The sequence below is a fragment of the Crotalus tigris genome, unplaced genomic scaffold, assembly GCF_016545835.1.
Source record: "Crotalus tigris isolate CLP2741 ecotype Arizona unplaced genomic scaffold, ASM1654583v1 scf7180000019097.2288821080:1192077, whole genome shotgun sequence".
NCBI classification, from domain to species: Eukaryota; Metazoa; Chordata; class Lepidosauria; order Squamata; family Viperidae; genus Crotalus; species Crotalus tigris.
This window is the reverse complement of record NW_024097373.1, coordinates 1,026,834-1,047,054: the sequence shown is the minus strand read 5'-3', so window position 1 is coordinate 1,047,054 and position 20,221 is coordinate 1,026,834. Positions and strand designations below refer to the sequence as shown.

The 20,221-nt window shown below is 37.2% G+C and overlaps 1 protein-coding gene across 8 annotated transcripts in view; it reads right to left on the bottom strand.

The window, feature by feature from the left end:
• The window catches only part of RPS6KC1 (ribosomal protein S6 kinase C1), a 95,027-nt gene that overhangs the window by 72,798 nt on the left and 2,008 nt on the right, over positions 1 to 20,221 (bottom strand). For 6 of the 8 annotated variants that reach the window (XR_005558668.1, XR_005558669.1, XM_039359606.1 and 3 more), the window contains exons 2-5: positions 14,139 to 14,174; positions 8,213 to 8,333; positions 2,325 to 2,440; positions 305 to 398 (exon numbers count right to left, since the gene is read on the bottom strand). Coding sequence is in view for 6 of the 8 variants with exons in the window: in XM_039359606.1 (XP_039215540.1) it covers positions 305 to 398; positions 2,325 to 2,440; positions 8,213 to 8,333; positions 14,139 to 14,174 (367 nt within the window). In the remaining 2 variants the exon portion in view is untranslated. Of the gene's footprint in view, positions 1 to 304; positions 399 to 2,324; positions 2,441 to 8,212; positions 8,334 to 12,883; positions 13,025 to 14,138; positions 14,175 to 20,221 lie in introns of all 8 variants that reach the window. The other 2 variants (XM_039359611.1, XM_039359612.1) reach the window with 2 other exon arrangements.

Here is a 20,221-nt window from a genome sequence, read left to right as displayed (position 1 = left end):
TTGGGGAAACAAATAAAGAAACAATATATCAAAATAGTTAAAATTCCAATTTAGATTTAATCCTATTTTGGAGAAATAGGTGTCCAGCTTGCCACTCAAAAGCCAAGAAAACAATTGCATACTATACTAAATCAGGATTGTTTCAATCTCAGCACAACAAGGAGATCAAGTGCCCAAAACATGCCATATAAAATTCCTCAACTGCCTTTCCCAAAAATAAAATTACTATGTGTGTGTTTTTCAAGAAACTATAGTTTTAAAAAACCTGGAGCTAGATTACAGAAAGTAAGAAAAGAGAGCCAACCTTCAAAACTGCAGGTAGATAAGCTGTCTATCAGAGAGTCCACCAGAGGTTCTGCAGGACCAATCAATTCAGATCCATCATGCACCTCTCCATCCTTAAAACAGACAGAAAACAATACATGTATATGGCTACTTTTCCCTATGGATCAATGTAACTTTCACCCGGGGGGGAAAAGTTACACGAAAAATATGATCTAAAACACTGTTCCCCAACTTGGCCAGAAACAAGCACTGTTGAGAATTCTGGAAGTTGAAATCCATATTCCAAGTTGGTAAAGATTAGTTTTATATTCTTTCCAGATTCAGTCTAAGTATACACTGAAAGAAAGAATAGTCAATAAATAAAAGTATTCCTAAATCAAATTAACTGATTCACAACGTGTTCCAGCTGACATATATTCCTGTCCTAGAAAAATGATATTGAACACCGCCATCTGTTTTCAAGAAGATATTATTTTAAAACACAATATTAGCTTTTAGGATAAAACAGATTTTTAAACCCGAGAGACATTCTAGCTATACACAAAATTCCTCAAAAAGGGTTAGAATTTCCTCACTAAACAATCTGCATGGATATATCAAATAGTTCATAACCCACCATATCCCCTGCCCCAGCTGCTAGAAACAAAAGAAAGCTATCTTATCTTAAATTAACTTTCACCATGTTTTAGTTTGATACCTCTCAAACTAAAACGGCTCCCCTCTAGAAAATATCTCTGCTGGTTTTTATATCAGCTTAGCAGCCTTATTCTTGTTGTACCAATTTAATTGTTACACCCATAATTATAAATTATAAATCATAATTAACCCGACTGTAAACCTGCCATAAACATAATGTTTACCAGTCACACAAAGGTTGTGGTTTCTCCGTCAGGTTCATAGAAAAGATATTTTGGCTTCTCAACACAATTCGAATGTATATGATACAGCTGAGCTTATGCAACTCTGGATCTGTTTAGTGCCTAGGCAAAGCCTGGGTTCTCCATGCCTGGCTCCCTAAGACCTCACGGAAGAAACACTGGATATACGTAAACAAGCTTCCCTCACCACACTTCACAAAATGAAGTTAGCCAACGCCAAATGGATCAGATCTAGGCTGCAAAAATCTGCATGGCTATAAATAATAGCAAAGAGGTACAGAATACCTTTATGCTTTGCTGCCATCTTAGTGATGCCTGGATATTTGCAGCCGTATCTGGCAGTATATGCCTATTATATAGAAGTTTGAGTGTCTACAGGGAAGATCAAGGAGGAACAAATGACAAGTACTTAATGTGACAGAAAGACATAATTTACATTTTCACATTATCGTGATTTAATCACCTTATTGTATGTGCATTGCCACACTCACATCATTTTTGTTCGCTGAAGAGACCGCTTAATAGAATATCAGCAATGTGCAGTTACTAATCTACTAATCTAAGACACTCTCTTTCCTTCCAAGTGTACCAATATCGTATTTAAGGCAGAAGACAGTAGCAAAGCAGAAGCTGTTTGTCTATCTAATATAATCTATATGGTACTTTATTCATTTGTTTCACAACATTTGTATACTGTCCCAATCCAAAATTCTCTGGGTGCTCTTCATTCTAATAAAGTACCTTTTTGTTTTATATCATATAGAGAATTATTTGCAATAGTAACTACTAATTTAGCCTGAGTAAGTGGTTGCAGATGGGAGTATGAGAGAATGAAGATTTTACACACACACACACACACACACACACACACACACACACACACGATTGATTTGATTAATTGATTGATTGATTGGCATACTATAGAGAATCTGTTTCAACCTTAGACCAATCCTAAGATCTTATCATTTGCAACTTCACTGTGTAGATGGGAAATTGCTATGGACAGCTGCCCTTGAGCAAATGTAATAATACATTTTCCTGTGATTTATGGTAAACTGCATTTGTACTGATTTTTACAGAGCAACAGCACTATGAACAAGTATTTCACTCACACAGTGAAATGAAATAATTTATTAGATGGGCTAGCTGAGAAAGATTAACCTTAAAGAAATCTTCAAGCTGCTTGCTATTATAGAGCATGGGGATGTTGGCAGAAAACTGAAGCAAATCTTCTGCGCACTGTCTTCTCTCTTCAATCACACCTTCTTCAAATCGCCCTGAAACATGAACAAAATCAACATTATGAGAAACAAATCATTTTTTTTCTGACAAAAATCCTTTATGAGAAAAAAAAAAAAGCTTTGCATCTATGAAGTCACACAACTGCTTCAGGAGACAGGGTCAAATATCTGAGCTCAAATGTTCCAGAATGTTTTACCGTCTATTGATGATATATATAATTTGCCAGCCCTAATGGAATGTAAAGCTCCCTTTTATGAGAACACATTGATTAGCCGATGAAACACTAAATATATACCATCAATATCAAAAAATAAATGAGATAGAGCTAGTCACATTATAGATATCTACTCTGTACTGTGCCCATGTCAACCCTAATCCCTTATGGTTGCAGACTTCAGTTATTTGGTTTATACTAAAAACAAAGACTTGGATTTTGAATTTTTCTTCACTGAACACCATACATATGACAGTCTTGCTACTAGAAGAAAAAAAAAGGCAAGTTTTCTTCCTTCCTCCCAAAGGTCTGTTCTCTTTAGATTCAATGGGGAGTGCAGAAGGATTACAACTTTCATGAGAAAAAGACCATTCCGTCATTGTATTATCAATGGACGGGCCTTCTACCCCTCCCCCCAAAGGACACGTGAGATTCAGGAAGCCATAATACAGATAAAATGTGATAATACAGACTGGGTCCAGGTTGGCAAAAGAGTGCAACAAGGCTGTGTACTCTCGCCTTATTTAATCAACCTATCTGCAGAATAAGGGAAAATAATTATTTGTATTACATTAATATGTTGAATTAAGGGAAGCTGGATTGGAAGAAGACGAGCATGGTTTTAAAATTGGTGGAAGTGACATCAATAATCTGCATTGATCAAGCACATAAGCAGTGCTTGAGCAGAATTGTCTGGGATGCTACACATTCTCTTCACGACCTGTTTTCTTTGTTACCTTCTGGGAGCAGGCTTCGTGGTATCCGAAACAGAACTTCCAGATTCAGTCAATTTTGTTCCATATAGCATCAGACTTGTATATATATGCACAAGTGTGTGTGTGTGTGTGTAGCATGTGTATGTGTGTGTTATGTATGTGTATGGGTAGATTTATACTTTCTTTTGAGAACAGGCAACAGAATTTCATTTTTAATATGGACTAGTATTCGCACAGTAAAAAATGAGCCAATGCAGTCCGGGACAATCCCAACACCCCAAGGTCAAACACTGGGAAAACTCTGAGCTGCTCATAATGTTCCCATAACAAAATGAATACTACTGATTGGTGGACAACGAAACATGGGGAGGTCCAGGGGAAAAAGGGGATTTTACCTATGCTGGTTTTCGCGCGAAATCTTTAGTACTAGCTGTGCAACTTCTATGCCTATATGGAATTATTAGTAAAGTTATACTCTTGGTAAAATAATGTCAGAGGAGTTTCTTTTGCTGCATTTACAAATGGGACAGTTGACAGTGTATTAAAAGAACTGTGCACTGGCAGAGAATATATGTCACTTCATTTTCTTCAGTTAGAAATAGCCAAGATGTGAATTTTGTAAAAGGGCTTTTATCACAGGGAGAAAGGTGTGGACTGTATTGAGTCCCAAATGACTTAGGACCTTTAAATGTTACTTGGTGCTTCAACGGGTGCTAAACTAGACACTTAACAGACTGGTCAAATCTCATGTTTTCTGGCAATATTTCTATTTGAGAGAGAGAGAATGCCATTTCAGCTGGATAGTGATAAAGGTCAATTCATCCAGCTGCTTTATCCAATGAGTGAAGCGAAAGGGAAAAGCAGACTGGCCTTCATCAGTCTACCAAGAGCTGATTTCCTTCTCTCCTTATAGTGACTCTCAAAAAGGGAAGATCAGCTAGCCTGGCAAATGCAATGTTCATTTAAAAAGAGGCAGGAAGCAAGAGTTCAATTACATTGTTGTAGCTGTCCCTTGGTTGGTTGGTTTTTTACTCCGGCTTTGTAAATGCTGACTCTAAAACACCATCCAGAGGAAGTTGTCTCTTGTCCTTCTCATTTTGCTGGTTATTAAAGTGTGTTTTCACAGGAAGGCTTTGAAACTAAAAATCATTTTTAATCAAACTTGATACAGAGATCAAGCTAAGGCATGTAAGCCACAATTGGTTGGGTTCACACATCTTATGAAGCTCAAATCAGCTACACTATAGCTTAGCACACTCTACTTCATTGCATTGTTCTTTTAAAGCAGGGGTCTTCACACTTGGCCCTTTTATGACTTCAAATCCCAAAATTCCTCAGCCAGGCACACACTGGCTGAGGAATTCTGGGAGTTGAAGTCCACAAGTCATAAAAGGGCCAAGTTTGAAGACCCCTGTTTTAAAGACTCACTGTATTTATTTCTCTTTTGTTTTGCTACTTTAGTGTTTTACTACTATTTTATCAATTTAATTCACTTTTGTTGATTGCCTTGAACAAAGCCGAGGAAAGACAGTATATACATATTTTAAATAAACAACCTTGACTTGACTACCTTGACTACATCTATTTTCATTATGTCCAATATTGGATTACCAGTTTAGTTTGGGCATTGTTAACTATGGTTTGGACCAATTGTAAAATAAGATGAGACTACAACCTAGAATTAAGGAGAAACTTCCTAACAGTGAAGACAATTAACCAGTGGAAGTTGCCTTCAGAAGTTGTAGGGGCTTCATCACTGGAGGTTTTTAAGAAAAGACTAGACAGCCACCTATCTGAAATGGTATAGTATCTTCTGCTTGAGCAGGAGGTTGGACTAGAAGACCTCCAAGGTCCCTTCCAGCTCTATTCTGATTTACTGACAAATGATTTGGGCTTCTAGACATGTTACAGGAAAACCAGGTTTTAGAGCTGCTTGATGTTTTCCATTTACTCAATATTCAGCTTCCTAAATGTTTTGACTTTACCATTGCATCCATGATACAATGGCTTCTTGAAGTAAATAATGCTGAACGTCTGGCTATGTACTCAAGAACAGTGCCTCAAGAAAAGGCATCATTACTAGATTATGGCTGATCACAGAAGCTAAGCAAAATCAGTCGTGGTGAGGTAAATGGAAGCTGCCTGAGAATTCCAGTTGGCAGATGAGACTCAGAAGTTAAAATTGAAAAACATTCCAGAAAAAGTAATGGCAAATCTATTCCATAATACTGCCAAGAAAACTACAAGAACTCGATCCCTAGAAATCAAACGAAGACATTTTTTTATTTTATCCAAGAATTATTATACAGCACCACTGCCATCAGAATACATAACTATCAAATCCTATCCAGGAAATTTTTTTTTTTTTTTTTTGCTTTTTAGAGGTGTGCATTTTTTAAAAAAGGAGAGCTATGAATAAAATCAGGATCAAGAATGAAGACAATCACCATTGCATTATAAACTGAGAAAACTGTTGTTCTTTCAGAAAGATTACCTATTTCAATGATTTAAATCATGGAGCCAATCTCAGCATATCGGCATGGGATGACAATGAAGAGACAGACATGAATGTCCTCCTTTTATTACCCAACATTTATCCATTACATTTACCACCCTCTCTTCTTCCAAGGAGCTCAATGTAGTGTGTGCATGAATATCTCTTGAAAAACATGCAAAACATGGAAACACACATGTACACACTTTATCTCACAACAATCCCAAAAGGCAAGTTAAGCTGAAAGACAATGACAGGTAAAAACTCAGCCAATCAACTTCTTGAGCAAATGGACATTTCATTCAGAGTTTCTCTAATCCCAATTGAATGTTCTAAGCCAGCAATCCCCAACCTTTGTGGGTTGGAGGCTCGGCTGGCGAGGGGAGAGGGGAACCAGGCTGCGCAGCTCCACTCATGCAAGAGAGAAGAGAAGCCTTTGGGAACACAGTCTCGTACTCCTTCAGACTCACCGAGGCTGCCCAACACTCCAAAAGTGAATCGGGTGTCCTGTGCAGGCAGCCTCAGTGAGTCAGTGAAGCTGAGCAGGGCGCACTTCTCCCATTCAGCCTCTGCTCTCACCACTCCGCTTTTGGAGCATCGGGAGCAGGCGGCTTGGCTGGGAGGGGCAGAGGAAAACTGGGCCATGTGAGCCCATAGGTTTAGGCACTGTTTCGGCACTATTGTAAGCACTGCACTGTAATAGTTTACAATTTGAACCTTCTTCAATTTTTCCAATATCAGAAAGAACAACAGCACTTGATCATCTCAGAAGAGGACGACTTGTCCAAAGTTATATCAGACATGTATTTTAAGGTGTTTTTCAATGTCAACATGCCTATAAATGTCAAAAAATTCAAGAACAAAAAAGTTTCTATCCAAATAATAAAAATATGCTATTGGGACATCCAACAGTTTACTCATGGAACTGCCTCTCCTTGAGGATATACCTCCTGGATACACTCCAGGTCCCTCCCTTAAATGTTTCCATCCTATGGGACTTCAGAGGTGTTCCTTATCGGTGGTCATCCCAAGTCTTTTGGAACAGCTCCGACTGGAAATCAGAGGAACCCCTACCCTCTTGGCAAATGTGAGCACTTGGCAACCAGTGAGCATTTGTGATCAGTGTAGCATCCCATGGCCACATGATCACCATTTGCGTACTTCATATCCCATTTCCAACAAAGTCAACAGGGAAGCCAGCAGTAAAATCACAAATTGTGACCATGTGATGTCTAACTGTAATTATTGCAATGAGTCACTTACTGACCACAGGGGGAATGACAGAGTTGCCAGTCCCAAAAGTGATTGTTAAGTCAGTATTACCTCTACTACCTCATAATTTTACTGATCAAAGTCCTTTTAAAATAAATTTTAATCAGCAGAGCATAATTGGAGTTTTCGGACGTCTCCGAAGAATTATAAGAAATTGTACTGAAGGAATTCAACATAAACATTAAAAGGCATGTTTTCTTCTATCATTCAGCTATAAGAAAATATTTGAAAAGAACACTGTACATAAGTATGGCAAATAAATAAAATATTCTGCATTTTCCTGGGGTGATTAATGTCAAAGAAGTAACCATTCATTCTCACACAGAACCACTCCCACAACAAAATACATTTTACAGGCACACAAACCCACTTCTTCCCCCTTCCAACAGAAACAGCCAAAAAGAAGAAAAAAACAGAGCAAAGATAGAGCAAAAGGAAAAGGTGGCTGCAGCAGGAAGAGAATGAAGAGGAAGGGGAAAGTGGATGGAGATGCTACACAAGGAAAAATTAGCTGGAGGGAGAACAAAACAAAAGAATACAACCTCTGCTTAGGCATTACAGTTCACAAGTCAATTTAGTTAGTCAAGCAGTCCTTCTCAGAGGATGGCTAATCTTCAGGCTTATCTTCAGAGGCAGTCAAGTTTTTTTCAGCAGTGATAACTGTCGACATCTCACTTTGACCCACTGCTTGTTTTCAACAGTTTATTCTATTTATGTCAGGAACACAAGACAAATTATAATTTGGAACTGATCATGGCCAGCAAAATGGTTTATGTATAAATTAACACTGGCCCACAATTAGATCCAGAATCAGGAGTGAAATCTGTACAAGTGAGGTTTATACAGTAATAAGTTATCTTGATGTTCTAATTGTAATTAGAATCTATAATGAGATATACAATGGATATGTAATACATACAGGATACATTATTACTTTGTGCCCAAGTCAGTCTGATTTTGATCCTTGGCAATAATGTGGACAAGTCCCTGCAATTTTCTTGGGAACATTTTTAAGAAGTGGTTTGCCGTTGCTTGGCAATCCAATTATTCTATTCCACAATAAACAAATATGTATTCCCAAATTATTTAATGATTTTTAAAAGATGCTTACCAAATACTATTGCTTTAGCAAAAGGAGGAAACAATTCTGTATGCCTGAATAAGTGCTTATGAATCTGCCAGAGTTCTTTGTGCAATTTCTTAAAGTCACTGTATCTCTTCCAAACGACTATCTGAAGCAAAACAAAATAAAACAAAACAGAAAACAAACACACCCATGAGGCAATTAATCCTTCTAATAAAGCATTTATAAAAATAAAAAAGCAGGAACCAATACAGTCACCAAAAATATTAGCTAACAGTGTGAACCTAAATTTTGCTGTGATATCATTTTTTCTTCCCTCTCTTTTTCTACCCGAAGAACAGGTTTACTAAGACATATCAGGTAAGGATTTTAATCCAGGAAATCACTTAGTACTCAGTTTTGCTCATAAACTAATGGAGAGAAATCTAATTGAATTTTTCCTAATAATGTATTTAAATTCAGTGTAGTCATCTAAGATATATTTCTAATGTTCTGTTTCAGTCCATTTTAAATCTGTAAATAACTGCACAGAAATAGTAAAAAAAAAAAGTCAGTTGTGTCTGACTTAAGGGGGCGATGCTCATCACTGTTTTCCTAGCCGAAGGAGCCAGCATTGTCCAAAGATACTTCTGTGGTCATGTGGCTATCATAACTATACGTCGAGTTACATGGAATGCTGTTAGCTTCCCACCGAAGGGGTACCTATTTATCTACTTGCATTTGCATGCTTTTGAACTGCTAGGTTGGCGGGAGCAGGAGCAAGAATGGGAACTCACCCATTATACAGTAAGTATGCATCCATATTTGCAAAAAGATGTTGTATAACTTCCTACCTGTTAGACGTTGGCCAGCTTTTGTTTATTTAGGCATTCACTGAAACATACCAAGGGTAGCTAAACATCTGCATGCAACTGTAAGTCTTCAGTGCTACACAACTGAGGACTAGAGCTTCTTTGATGAATATTTTTTTAAAAAAATATGATTAAAACATCCATTAAATTTCTACCAATTGTCCAAAAGTGGAAAGAACGATGAAGGCTCAAATAATTATTAAATTCACCAAGGTAATCTAAATTAGGGTAGTAACTATTTACTTCCTAGAGAGACCAACTTTTTTAAAAAAAAAAAGATAATGTCAAAATAAGGTACTGGCTTTGTGTATCTGTTCTTACAAATAAAGATTCTTTCATGTATTAGCATATTTATTCTCAGTCTCTCTCTCTCTCTCTCTCTCTCTCTCTCTCTCTCTCTCTCTCTCTCTCTCCCCCCCCCCCCCGTCTTTCTGTCTCTCTCTTTTGTAAAGCTACTTACATAGCCCTATCCCTTTTCTGCAACCTATCCTTACATTTTTTCCAATGGATTTATTTGTTGTAAAAATCCAGTGCCAGCCTGGAAGTCTTAACTGTTTCTTAAGAATTGCTTTTTCTTGTTAGGAGCACCAAGATCCCATATACTCCATATTATATGCATATATTTGCACAAACACAAGTTATTAAAAAGATAACATTATTCAGATTTCATGAATTCACATGCATATTTAACCATTCCACTATTCCCTTTTGGAATAAGTAATACAGAATGCAGAAAAAAGTAGGAAATAGGAAACCAAAGAAATTAAAGTTATGAAATAAGAAAAAGAAAGGTATCTTGGTTAAAATTAGTATACCAACAACACCATTCTCTCATTACACTTCTGCATACCTTTCTAGATTTGCAAATCATTCTTGTTTCTACCACCACTTCACACACTACATTTTGTCCCTTAAATTTCTCATCCCTCTATTCTTGGACATCTCATCAGCTCAATTAAACCCTTATTTTCTTGGTCTTCCCCTTCCTCCTGCCTAAATCACTCTTTATTATAATAATAATAAAGTTGGAAGGGACCTTGGAGATCATTCAATTCTTTTTTTTCCCATTCAGATAATCCTGTTTATCAACCATTCTCAGCTATTGTGGTGATAAAAAATAACATTACAACCAATCCTTCCATTTATGACTTTTGCATATCTATAAAGCAAAGGAAAACTGAAATAAGATCACAAGCACAGTCACGGTTTCACTTAATGACTGCTTAGCTTAATGACTAAGTTGCCACTTCCAATTGTGGCCATTAAACAAGGACTATCTGTATGTGATCAAAACAACTCTGTATTTTTTTTTTATTATGGTCACTCACTTGTGCATTCAATCCACATTCATTCAGCACCCATATTACTATTTACATGTTCTTAAGTACCTGATTCCTACTGCATTCAACCTACTTTTTGCCCTGTACTTAAGTCTCTCTTTCCTATAGCAGAGTGGACAGAAGTACACTCTTCAGACCTTTTCATTTCTTTTCACAAATATTTATTCTGAACAGCAGACCACAACTAGTCATTATCTTTCTACCAGCATTTTGCATATTTTAATGTTTCTCTATCTTAACATAGTGTCCTTGTTGTCCACCACTTGGTATTGAACTGTTTTTAATATTTCTATAGTACATTTAAAAATTAAACATTATTCCAGATATCAGTGCTCAAGGATTTTATTTAGTACAGATTTAAAAGTGAGCAGCTCTAATCTGAATCTTCCAGATAAAAATACAGATCAGAAAGAATAAAAAACCCTCTTGCCAATTCTGCCTGTCTTCTAATTCTCTGATGTTGTTTCCAACTCCAAGAAATGTTAAAATGCTAAAAAAGCATGATTGTATATCATGTATTTTACTACTGTATAAAACATTTTCCTAGCCTCAAAACTTGTTATACATAGTTATATACAATATAGTGTAATGCTGGAAGAAAGGCCTGCCAAGCTCAACAAAAACATCTATGCCTATTATATATATATAATTTAATGCTTTTTGGTTAGGCTATATTTTTATAATAACACCAAAGTGCAGTTTACAGTTGAAAACGTGAAACTTTTTTTTTAAAAAAAAAGTTAAACTAAATAAGCAGACAGAAGACTTCATAAGTTTCAGTTTTGGCCTTACCCAGAGTCTACAAGTTATCTGTTTGCCAGTATCAGGTGATATTAACCAACTGTCATATTTGCCAAGCTAAATGAAATGCCTCCACTGAATAACAAGCCAATAAGTTGTTTTAAGTGTTTTTGAATATATATTTTTAAAAACACTACCAAATTTCAATATGAAAATATGAACCAACTAGATCTAAAAAGGCAAATCATTTTAAATATCTAGATGAAGTAGCATTATATAATACAGATAAATTATACTAATTATCTTACATTGAGTTACAATTTGAGAGGCTAAAGGTTATGGCATTTATATATTTTTCACATTATTTTACAGATTATATTTTTGGAAGGACTGATTCCATAAAAGCACTTTAAATAAATAAATAAGTAAATAAGCAAGCAAGAAAGCAGAAAAATAGTTGGGGAATATATTGTAGGGTCCTTGTAACTTTTATAGAGGTCCATGGTCAATTTCTCCTCTCCAGCTCTCATCTGGCTGGGATGAGTATATGACTTTCCTTATACACTATCTCATTCTCTCACTAGGGGTGGACTATAAGCTTCCTCAAAATTCCTTCCTCCTTCCACCTAACCACCCTCTGCTCAGATCCCCCTTCCATTTCCTACCCAATCACAGATTCATACAATTTTTCCATATATTCCAAGCAATCTTTCCTCCTTCTCTTTTTCCACTCCAATTCCAATCTGTAACATTCTTTCCACCTTCATCTTCCCTACTCTTGTCTCCAATATAGTCTTTAGTCTAATTTTCTCCCAAGATTCCTCCAACTCTAATCTACAGCACAGTCCTTCAGTTGGATTTTCTTCCAGTTCCTTCTCTATCTGTACACAGTGTATGGAGTTTTAATTTTTCCCTTCTAAGCTCTGATTCTGAGGAAGATTCTGACCGTCAGGGCTGAATTTATCACTGGGATTGGTAAAGAAGATGTTCTTTAAACTCTTTGAATGATGGGATGGTTGCTAATGAAATTCACTAAGACTGCAATGGAGGAAAAAATGTGCCCTCTGCTGCATCCTGTCTTAACAGACTGGCCTTCTCTGAGATTAGAAGCTAAGCTGGCTTGATAAGGAATACCAAGGCTGTAGTCTAAAATGAGAAGTTGAAAAGTCATCCTAAAGGAAGCAATGCATGCTATGTCCATACTACTACCAAGTAAACTACATATACAATATATATGTATAAAAGAGACTTTATTTTTTCAGTCTCCACACTACATACACAATTAACAGTCTCCTACCCTTAATAGTATTTAAAAACAAAATAAGATTGCCTTATTTATAATTAACATGATAAGGGATAAAGCTCAGCTATCATCATATTCCATCCAAGTTTATTGACTGTCTTTTTTTATATGGACTCCAAATTCTTCCTTTGCTTGATTTCTAATTCCTCGTCTGCTAATCAACTCATCTTCTTCTTAAATGGAACTTAATATATGGTCATGATTCTTTGTGTCTGACAAAGCCAACTGAATAGGAAGGGACCTTGGAAGTATTAGTCCAACCACCTGCTCAGACAGGAAATCTATAACATTCCATGGAAATGGCTACCCAATGTCTTCTTAAATACCTCCAGTGATGGAGCTATCACAATTTCTGGATGCAAGCCATTTCACTGATTAACTGTTCTCACTGCCAGGAAATATCTCCTTAGTTCGAGGTTAGATCTCTCCTTGATAAGTTTCCATCTGTTACTTCTTGTCTTACCCTCACATCTTTGGAGAACAGGTTGACTCCCTCTTTTCTGTGACATCTATTGAAGAATGTATCCAGACAATTCAGGAAACCTGTCTGCTGGGCACATTATTCACGTAACAGGATGAAAGTCTCTCTTCCACCCCGACAGAACTGCAGAAGGAATATTTGTCATTTTGTTCATGAGCCAAAGCCTAGAAGAACTTTCTGAACTTTCCCAATATTTTACAAAATCAATCTCTCTGTCAAAACACTATCTCTATAGTGTGCTGGTCTTTGACCATAAAAAGATTTAATTTGATCAGTGATCAGAATGATCATCAGAGATGAGAGAACTATATGCCTGGTCAACCTGTTGGGCTTTCAGGGAGAATCTGAGATATGATTAACATTCTAGTTCTCCATTCCCTCATCCCACCACCACCACCACCACCACCACTACTGAAAGCCCTCAGGAATACATATCACCAATTTTACTACATTTAGCTATGGAACCAAAGAAACTGCTCTGGGCTGCAGAACTCTGTTCTTTTTATGAATGTTTTCAGAGTTATTATCATAATTGCCTTGAGCATTCTGCTTTATTTGCTATCAACCCCTTCTTACTTTATTCTTAGGAACACATACTGGTTCAGCATTAAGCACATTGTGCTGGTTACTGAATGCATATTTGCATTAAAAGGGGCCAAAATCAATGCCTTCTGGTCAGTTAAAAAGATCAGGAAACAGAGGATGAGAATAACCTCTACCTGAGGGTCTAATGCCAGAGAAGACAAATACTGGACTGAATGATCTCAAAGTATGGTCTAGAACAGGGGACCTCAACCGTGGCAACTTTAAGATTTGTGGACTTCAACTCCCAGAATTCCTCAGCCAGCTGAGAGTTGAAGTCCACAAGTCTTAAAGTTGCCAAGGTTAAGGATCCCTGGTCTAGAATAAGGAACTTTCTTAAATGTCCTTCATTCTTTATCAAATCTGTTTTGCATTCCTTTCCTCTCATCTTCTAATGGTTGAATCACATCTAAAATCTGTGTGATTCCTGACACTGCAGTCTCTCAAATCATATTTCTGTATTTATTTAAAAATGTATATCTCAACTTGACAGTGCATAGTTATCACTTGCAGGCAGCTACTGGGACTTTCTAATGGGGAGAGGGATGATGACATTATCATGCAGATGCTGAGACTTATATATCTCCTGATAAGAGTCAATGTTGCTTTTAAAAGGACAAACTAACAAAAATGTAAACAAAAGAGTCTTCATTACCTCTTGGACATCTTCTGGATTTTTTCGTGAAACAATCTGAAAAACAAAAGCAAGGCCTTTTTAGTGCTCAAGGCTTTTAAAAGGATAAAAAATAACAAATGAAATTAGACAACACAGACTGAACTGGGAAACCAGCTTTATTGTGAAATCCTTGGTGCTCTGAGAGTTTAGTTGTATGTTTGCAGACATTTCATTAACCTATTAGATAACATCATCACTGTGAGAGAGAGAGGGTGTTATATGCACTCCCATATCCGATTTATGGTCACTCACTCACACATTGACAGCCCTGGTCAATAACCAGGAAACAATTAAACAATTACTTCAGATCACTTTCAACCAAACACTGAAGCATGACAGCTTCTTTAGAATTCACAAGTGATCCAGTGAATTTAAAACAACAGCAAAACGTTACTAGTTACAATGTACATTTGCTCTTTCTCAGACAAACATGCACATATACCAGGGGTAGGCAACCTTGGCTCTTTTAGGACTCGTGGACTTCAACTCCCAGAATTCCTGAGCCAGCCATGCTGAGGGGAAAGGGAGAGGTTTCCAAGTGAGCCATGCTGGCTCAGGAATTCTGGGAATTGAAGTTCACGAGTCATAAAAGAGCCAAGGTTGACTACCCCTAACATATACAAATACACTCATGTACACTTACCCACATTGTTTTCAACTAGGGAAAACATCAAGTCTGGATCCAAAGACTGGGCAAACTTTTTTCCCCTTTGTTTTCTTCATGACTTAATTCCTTCTTAAATACTCCCAAAGGGATCTTTTAGACAAGAGTCCTGGCTTTCGTCCACCTGCTTTGATTTCTGCTTCATCTTTCTCCTAGTCTTACAGGAGTTTGTTCTCTGTTTAAATACAGTAGCTTGCCCTACCAGTGTTTGGGAGCAGATTATGTAGTTTCCTCCTTGGTAGTTCCTTGATTAGGGCATTGATTTCTGCTTGATTGTTTGCCTGGTGTTAAATCTCTGCTTATCAGGATGTTGGCTGGTAGAGAGGATGTGTTCTGGTTGCTTTTTTATTGTCCCTTTTTAATGATGTGTAAATATGATTTATTTCTATGTATCTATTGTTGGCTGATTTGTCTGAATGTCAAGCTTCCAGGAATTTCATAGTATTTTGGGATTTAGTTAATTAATTCTGGGCATCTAGGTCACATATTAGCAAAAGCAGGGCCACAGACAAGGGAGGAGGGTCAGATGGCTCCTCATACTAATGCCATATACTGTATTGGTATAAAAAATACACATAGTTTATATATAAATCTCTGTATATTTGCCCAGAGTTAGTTATAAGATAGGCAGCTATATAAATGTTTTAAATAAATAAATGAACTTGCCATTCATTCTTTCTCTTTTTCTGTCTACATTGAAAATAGTGGAGTTCAAATTTAATATCTGACTTCTAAATATACACAGAATGGTGATTTTTCAAGGGCAACTTCTGTTGATGGAAGCTATTTTAAAAGAAATCATACTAATAATACCTGGCTGCTGAATGAAGGCAACCAAAGAATTGCAAGTATTAAAGAAGATGAACTATTCTACTCCTATTAGTCCAAAAAGAGGATATGTTTTTCACCAGACAGTTTGTGAATAGCAGAAGGAGCAATATGTCAGGTTGAGTTTCTATCAAACACAAATAAGGATTATCTTCTGACCTTGAATGAGTTAGATCTCCATGGCCAGACAGAGTGCACTGATGGTCTAACTGAATTTCTATTCAAAAACTAGGCAAACCTTTACAGAACAGGCAACATTGACCATTTTTTAAAAGATAGAAAAAGAAGGATTCAGGCACTCTGGTGTTTATTTATTTATTTATGAGACTTATATACCACTTTATGTGCAAGCACTCTCTAAGCGGTGTACACCAGTAAGCAATGTGTGTGTGTGTATGTATGTATGTGTGTATATATATATATATATATATATATATATATATATATATATATATATATATATATATATACATTGCCCCAACAATCTGGGTCCTCATTTTACCTACCCCGGAAGGATGGAAGGCTGAGTCAACCTTCAGCCGGTGAGATTTGAACCGCTGACCTGCTGAACACAGTCAGCTAAAGTGGCCTGCAGTACTGCACTCTAACTGCTGCGCCACCTTGGCTCTTATCAACACCTAGAGCTATCCCACACCCCATACATCCCCAACTCGGTCAGCATTATAGAACGGAGGGGTCGTCCCATCTTCTTCGGATCGATCGTCCTATTCCTCTCGAGCTGTAGATGAGGTGTTGGTTTTAACAATCTCCCCCCAACACCTCATCTACGGCTCGAGAGGAATAGGACTATCGATCCGAAGAAGATGGGATGACCCCTCCGTTCTATAATGCCGACCGAGTTGGGGATGTATGGGGTGTGGGATAGCTCTAGGAGCAACTGCGAGTCGATGGACACTCTGGAGAGTGGAGAGAAGAGCGAACCCGGATGGAGGAATGCGCGAGAGGGCGGAGCTTGCGGGATCAGCCTACCGCGCCTCACATCAACAGCACCCATCGACTCCAAAGATCCTTGTCACAGGCACGCAAGAATGAGAGGCAACGGAGCGAGGAGGGGGATGGAAGAGGAATGCTGTGACGTTCGGAAGGATCGTAACCCCACCTCCCCCCAGACCGAGACCTTTGTTTATAACACGGGGAAAAAGAGCGCAGGAGACGAAAGAAAGGGGAGGGAGCATGTTAACTGGGTTTGGCCGCATCTATGAGACTGGCTGCATAGACAAACAACTTATTGAATCATCCCAGCTTACTACCACACCTCAGTTAACCCAGAGTGGTACATGTGACCATCTTGACAGCAGTTGGGCACAAGGGGGAGGTACTAGGGATGAAAGGGAAAACATTCAGAGAGAGAATAGTCGTGCAAATGTGGATTGGGAGAAGGAGAAGGAGAAATGCAAACCACTAGATAAACCCGAGGGAGAGAACAGAGACAATCAGAGAGACAAGGAGGCTGCTCCACTTACTTTAGAGCTCAAAGAAAAGAAAGCAAATGAGGACACCCGCGAAAAAAGGGGTGCAGGAAGAAACGAGTCACCGGAGCACAATCCAACCAATTAGGTCCGATGACGAGATCGAGGAGCCGGGCGCAGACTTTGGCTTGCTTATAAGAGACTCTCTCACTCCCTGGCGTTTTAAGCCCTGAGGATGCCAGCAGGTGACGGCGAAAGCTTGGCGTTTTTAAATTAAATTAAACTTTTATAGTTTTATCACCCTGGTGCTCACCTTATTTTAAATATGAATATTTCCCAGGGTTCATATTTTTAGTGTTATTAACCATATATATATATATATATATATATATATATATATATATATATATATATATATATATATATTCACTTATTTATGTATATTATTTATTATAATAAAATTTATTAACTTGTATATCTACTTGTTATTGATTTCTTTGATTTATATCATTAGAATGACTCTATCAATAATGATTCCCTTTTACTGCTGAACCTGACAACTAGCAGGGTGTACACATCTGATGGAAACTCAATTTCCTTCTGGGTAAAAGTGTTAAAATCAATTATTAAGTGTTCATATACATGCTAAATTAATGATTATAAATTCAAAAGGTTGAGCATCAAATGGACTATTTACAGTAGCTCTGCTTTGAAGAGTGAGAAGTATGTGTGTAGATAATATTGTTACATCTTTCCTGTAAGATCTTTTTTCCCTAAGGCATTGCAAGCTTGAAGTGTTAATCACATAGGAACCAAGTAATGCCAAGAGAGCATGATGCAATGTGCATTAGATTCTGCAAGTCGAAAAAAAGAATTCAATCCTTTTTTCTATTTTCTTTGTACTTTGTAATTGGTAAAGGTACATTCTATATGCCTTCTACCGTATTGTATATTTATAAGGATTTAACTTTCATCTCCAAAATAGTTCCACTTCACTGTTTTATGACACATGACTTACACTATCTCTATGTACATATATACCTAACCTGTTTTCTTGTTTTCTCCCCTTCTATGCTTCAAATTATTTTGTAACATCCAAAGAACTCATGAGAAAGATTACACCAAGTTAAGCCAACTTTGTAATCCTTGGCGATAAAAGTGTTGCAATTTGTTCTTCTCCATATTGAAATTACCCAACTTTGGTTAAGAATGGAGAACATTTTCAAGCTCAAAGGCATATATTATCGGTTGTTTAGACATACCCAGGTTCCACACCACATCTTTTCAACTATGTAAGCCTGGACACAATCACTGGAAGGGAGTAGAAATTTTCATTGCTTTCTCTTTCCTCCCAATTACAGTATTTTAGTGCAGATTTCTAGCTTGCCACTTAGCAAGATCAGAGCAATATAGTTAGATTTTCAACTAGCATTACTAGAGCAAGAATGCAAAGAAGGGCAAGGTTTTTCAAATCAGGTTCCACAGAACCAGAGGTTCCATGAGCTAATAATAATAATAATAATAATAATAATAATAATAATAATAATAATAATAATAAAGTTGGAAGGGACCTTGGAGGTCATCGAGTCCAACCCCCTGCTCAGGCAGGAACCCTACACCATTTCAGACAAATGGCTGTCCAGTCTTCTTAAAAACTTCCAGTGTTGGAGCATTCACTGCTTCTGGAGGCAGGTTGTTCCATTGGTTAATTGTTCTGTCAGAAGTTTCTCCTTAGTTCTAGGTTGCTTCTCTCCTTGATCAGTTTCCATCCGTTCCTTCTTGTCCTGCCTTCAGGGGCCTTGGAGAATAGCTTGACTCCCTCTTCTTTGTGGCAGCCCCGGAGATATTGGAACACTGCTATCATGTCCCCCCTTGTCCTTCTCTTCGTTAAACTAGACATACCCAATTCCAGCAACCGTTCCTTATATGTTTTAGCCTCCAGTCCCCTAATCATCTTTGTTGCTCTTCTCTGTACTCTTTCTAGAGTCTCAGCATTTTTTTTACATCACGGTGACCAAAACTGGATGCAGTATTCCAAGTGTGGCCTTATTAAGGCATTGTAAAGTGATATTAATACTTCATGTGATCTTGATTCTATCCCTCTGTTAATGCAGCCCAGCACTGTGTTGGCTTTTTTGGCAGCTGCAGCACACTGCTGGCTCATATTTAAGTGATTGTCCAATAGGACTCTGAGATCCCTCTCACAGTTACTACTATTGAGCAAGGTACCCCCTATATTATACCTGTACATTTGGTTTTTCTTGCCTAAATGTAGAACCTTACTTTTTTTACCACTGATGGGATTCCACAAAAAACTAAGCCCAAAAATATTAAATAACTCTAATACTGTATATAAATTTGCCTAAACAAAGTATATTATGCGCCTGTTTTATTTTATTTTCAGATTTCTATCCCTGAAAAGCTTTGCCTCTTGATTAAGATTTTTTTTTTAACCAATAGATTTCACAACTGGAAAAAAATTGAAAAACCTGCTTGAGAAAATCTGGACTTCATTTCTCATTGAGCTCAGCCAGCACGATTAATACTAAGAAGTAGTGAGAGCTGCAGGCCAATATATTTGGAGAAGATTCTTTTAAAGAATATATGTGAAGCTTTCTGGACATTCTACAATGCTATATCAATGCTATTATTATTACCACTAACATCTGCAAAGGAGTATTAAATAGAACAAATTCAGGGCAGTTCAGAAGATATATGCCATGAGTTAAAATCCCAGAAAAGGCTGCTTGTATCTTTCTTCCAAGAAAGCACAAAGTATTTGTTTTCTCCCCAAAGGTCTCAGTAAATAAAAACAATTCAAGATAGTTTTCTGTTTCTGGTACTATGATCTTTTATTTACCTGAATAAATCTCAAATTAATAAAAAGTATTGAGAGTACTCTCCCACTCATCATCAACAGAAACTAACCTGGTACAGTGTTATTTGGCTACTTTTCTGTTGCTCTGTCATTACTATTGAACGTCTGCACTTTTTCTAAGAAAAGATGGAGAAATTAAGCGGCTATATGACATAGAAGTACATTAAGGATCTTTAATTACAGACCTTTCCTCCAGCAATAAGATTATTCTGAGGGTCCAAAATATTTAAAAGATGCAGTATTTAGGTAATATCTCTTAATT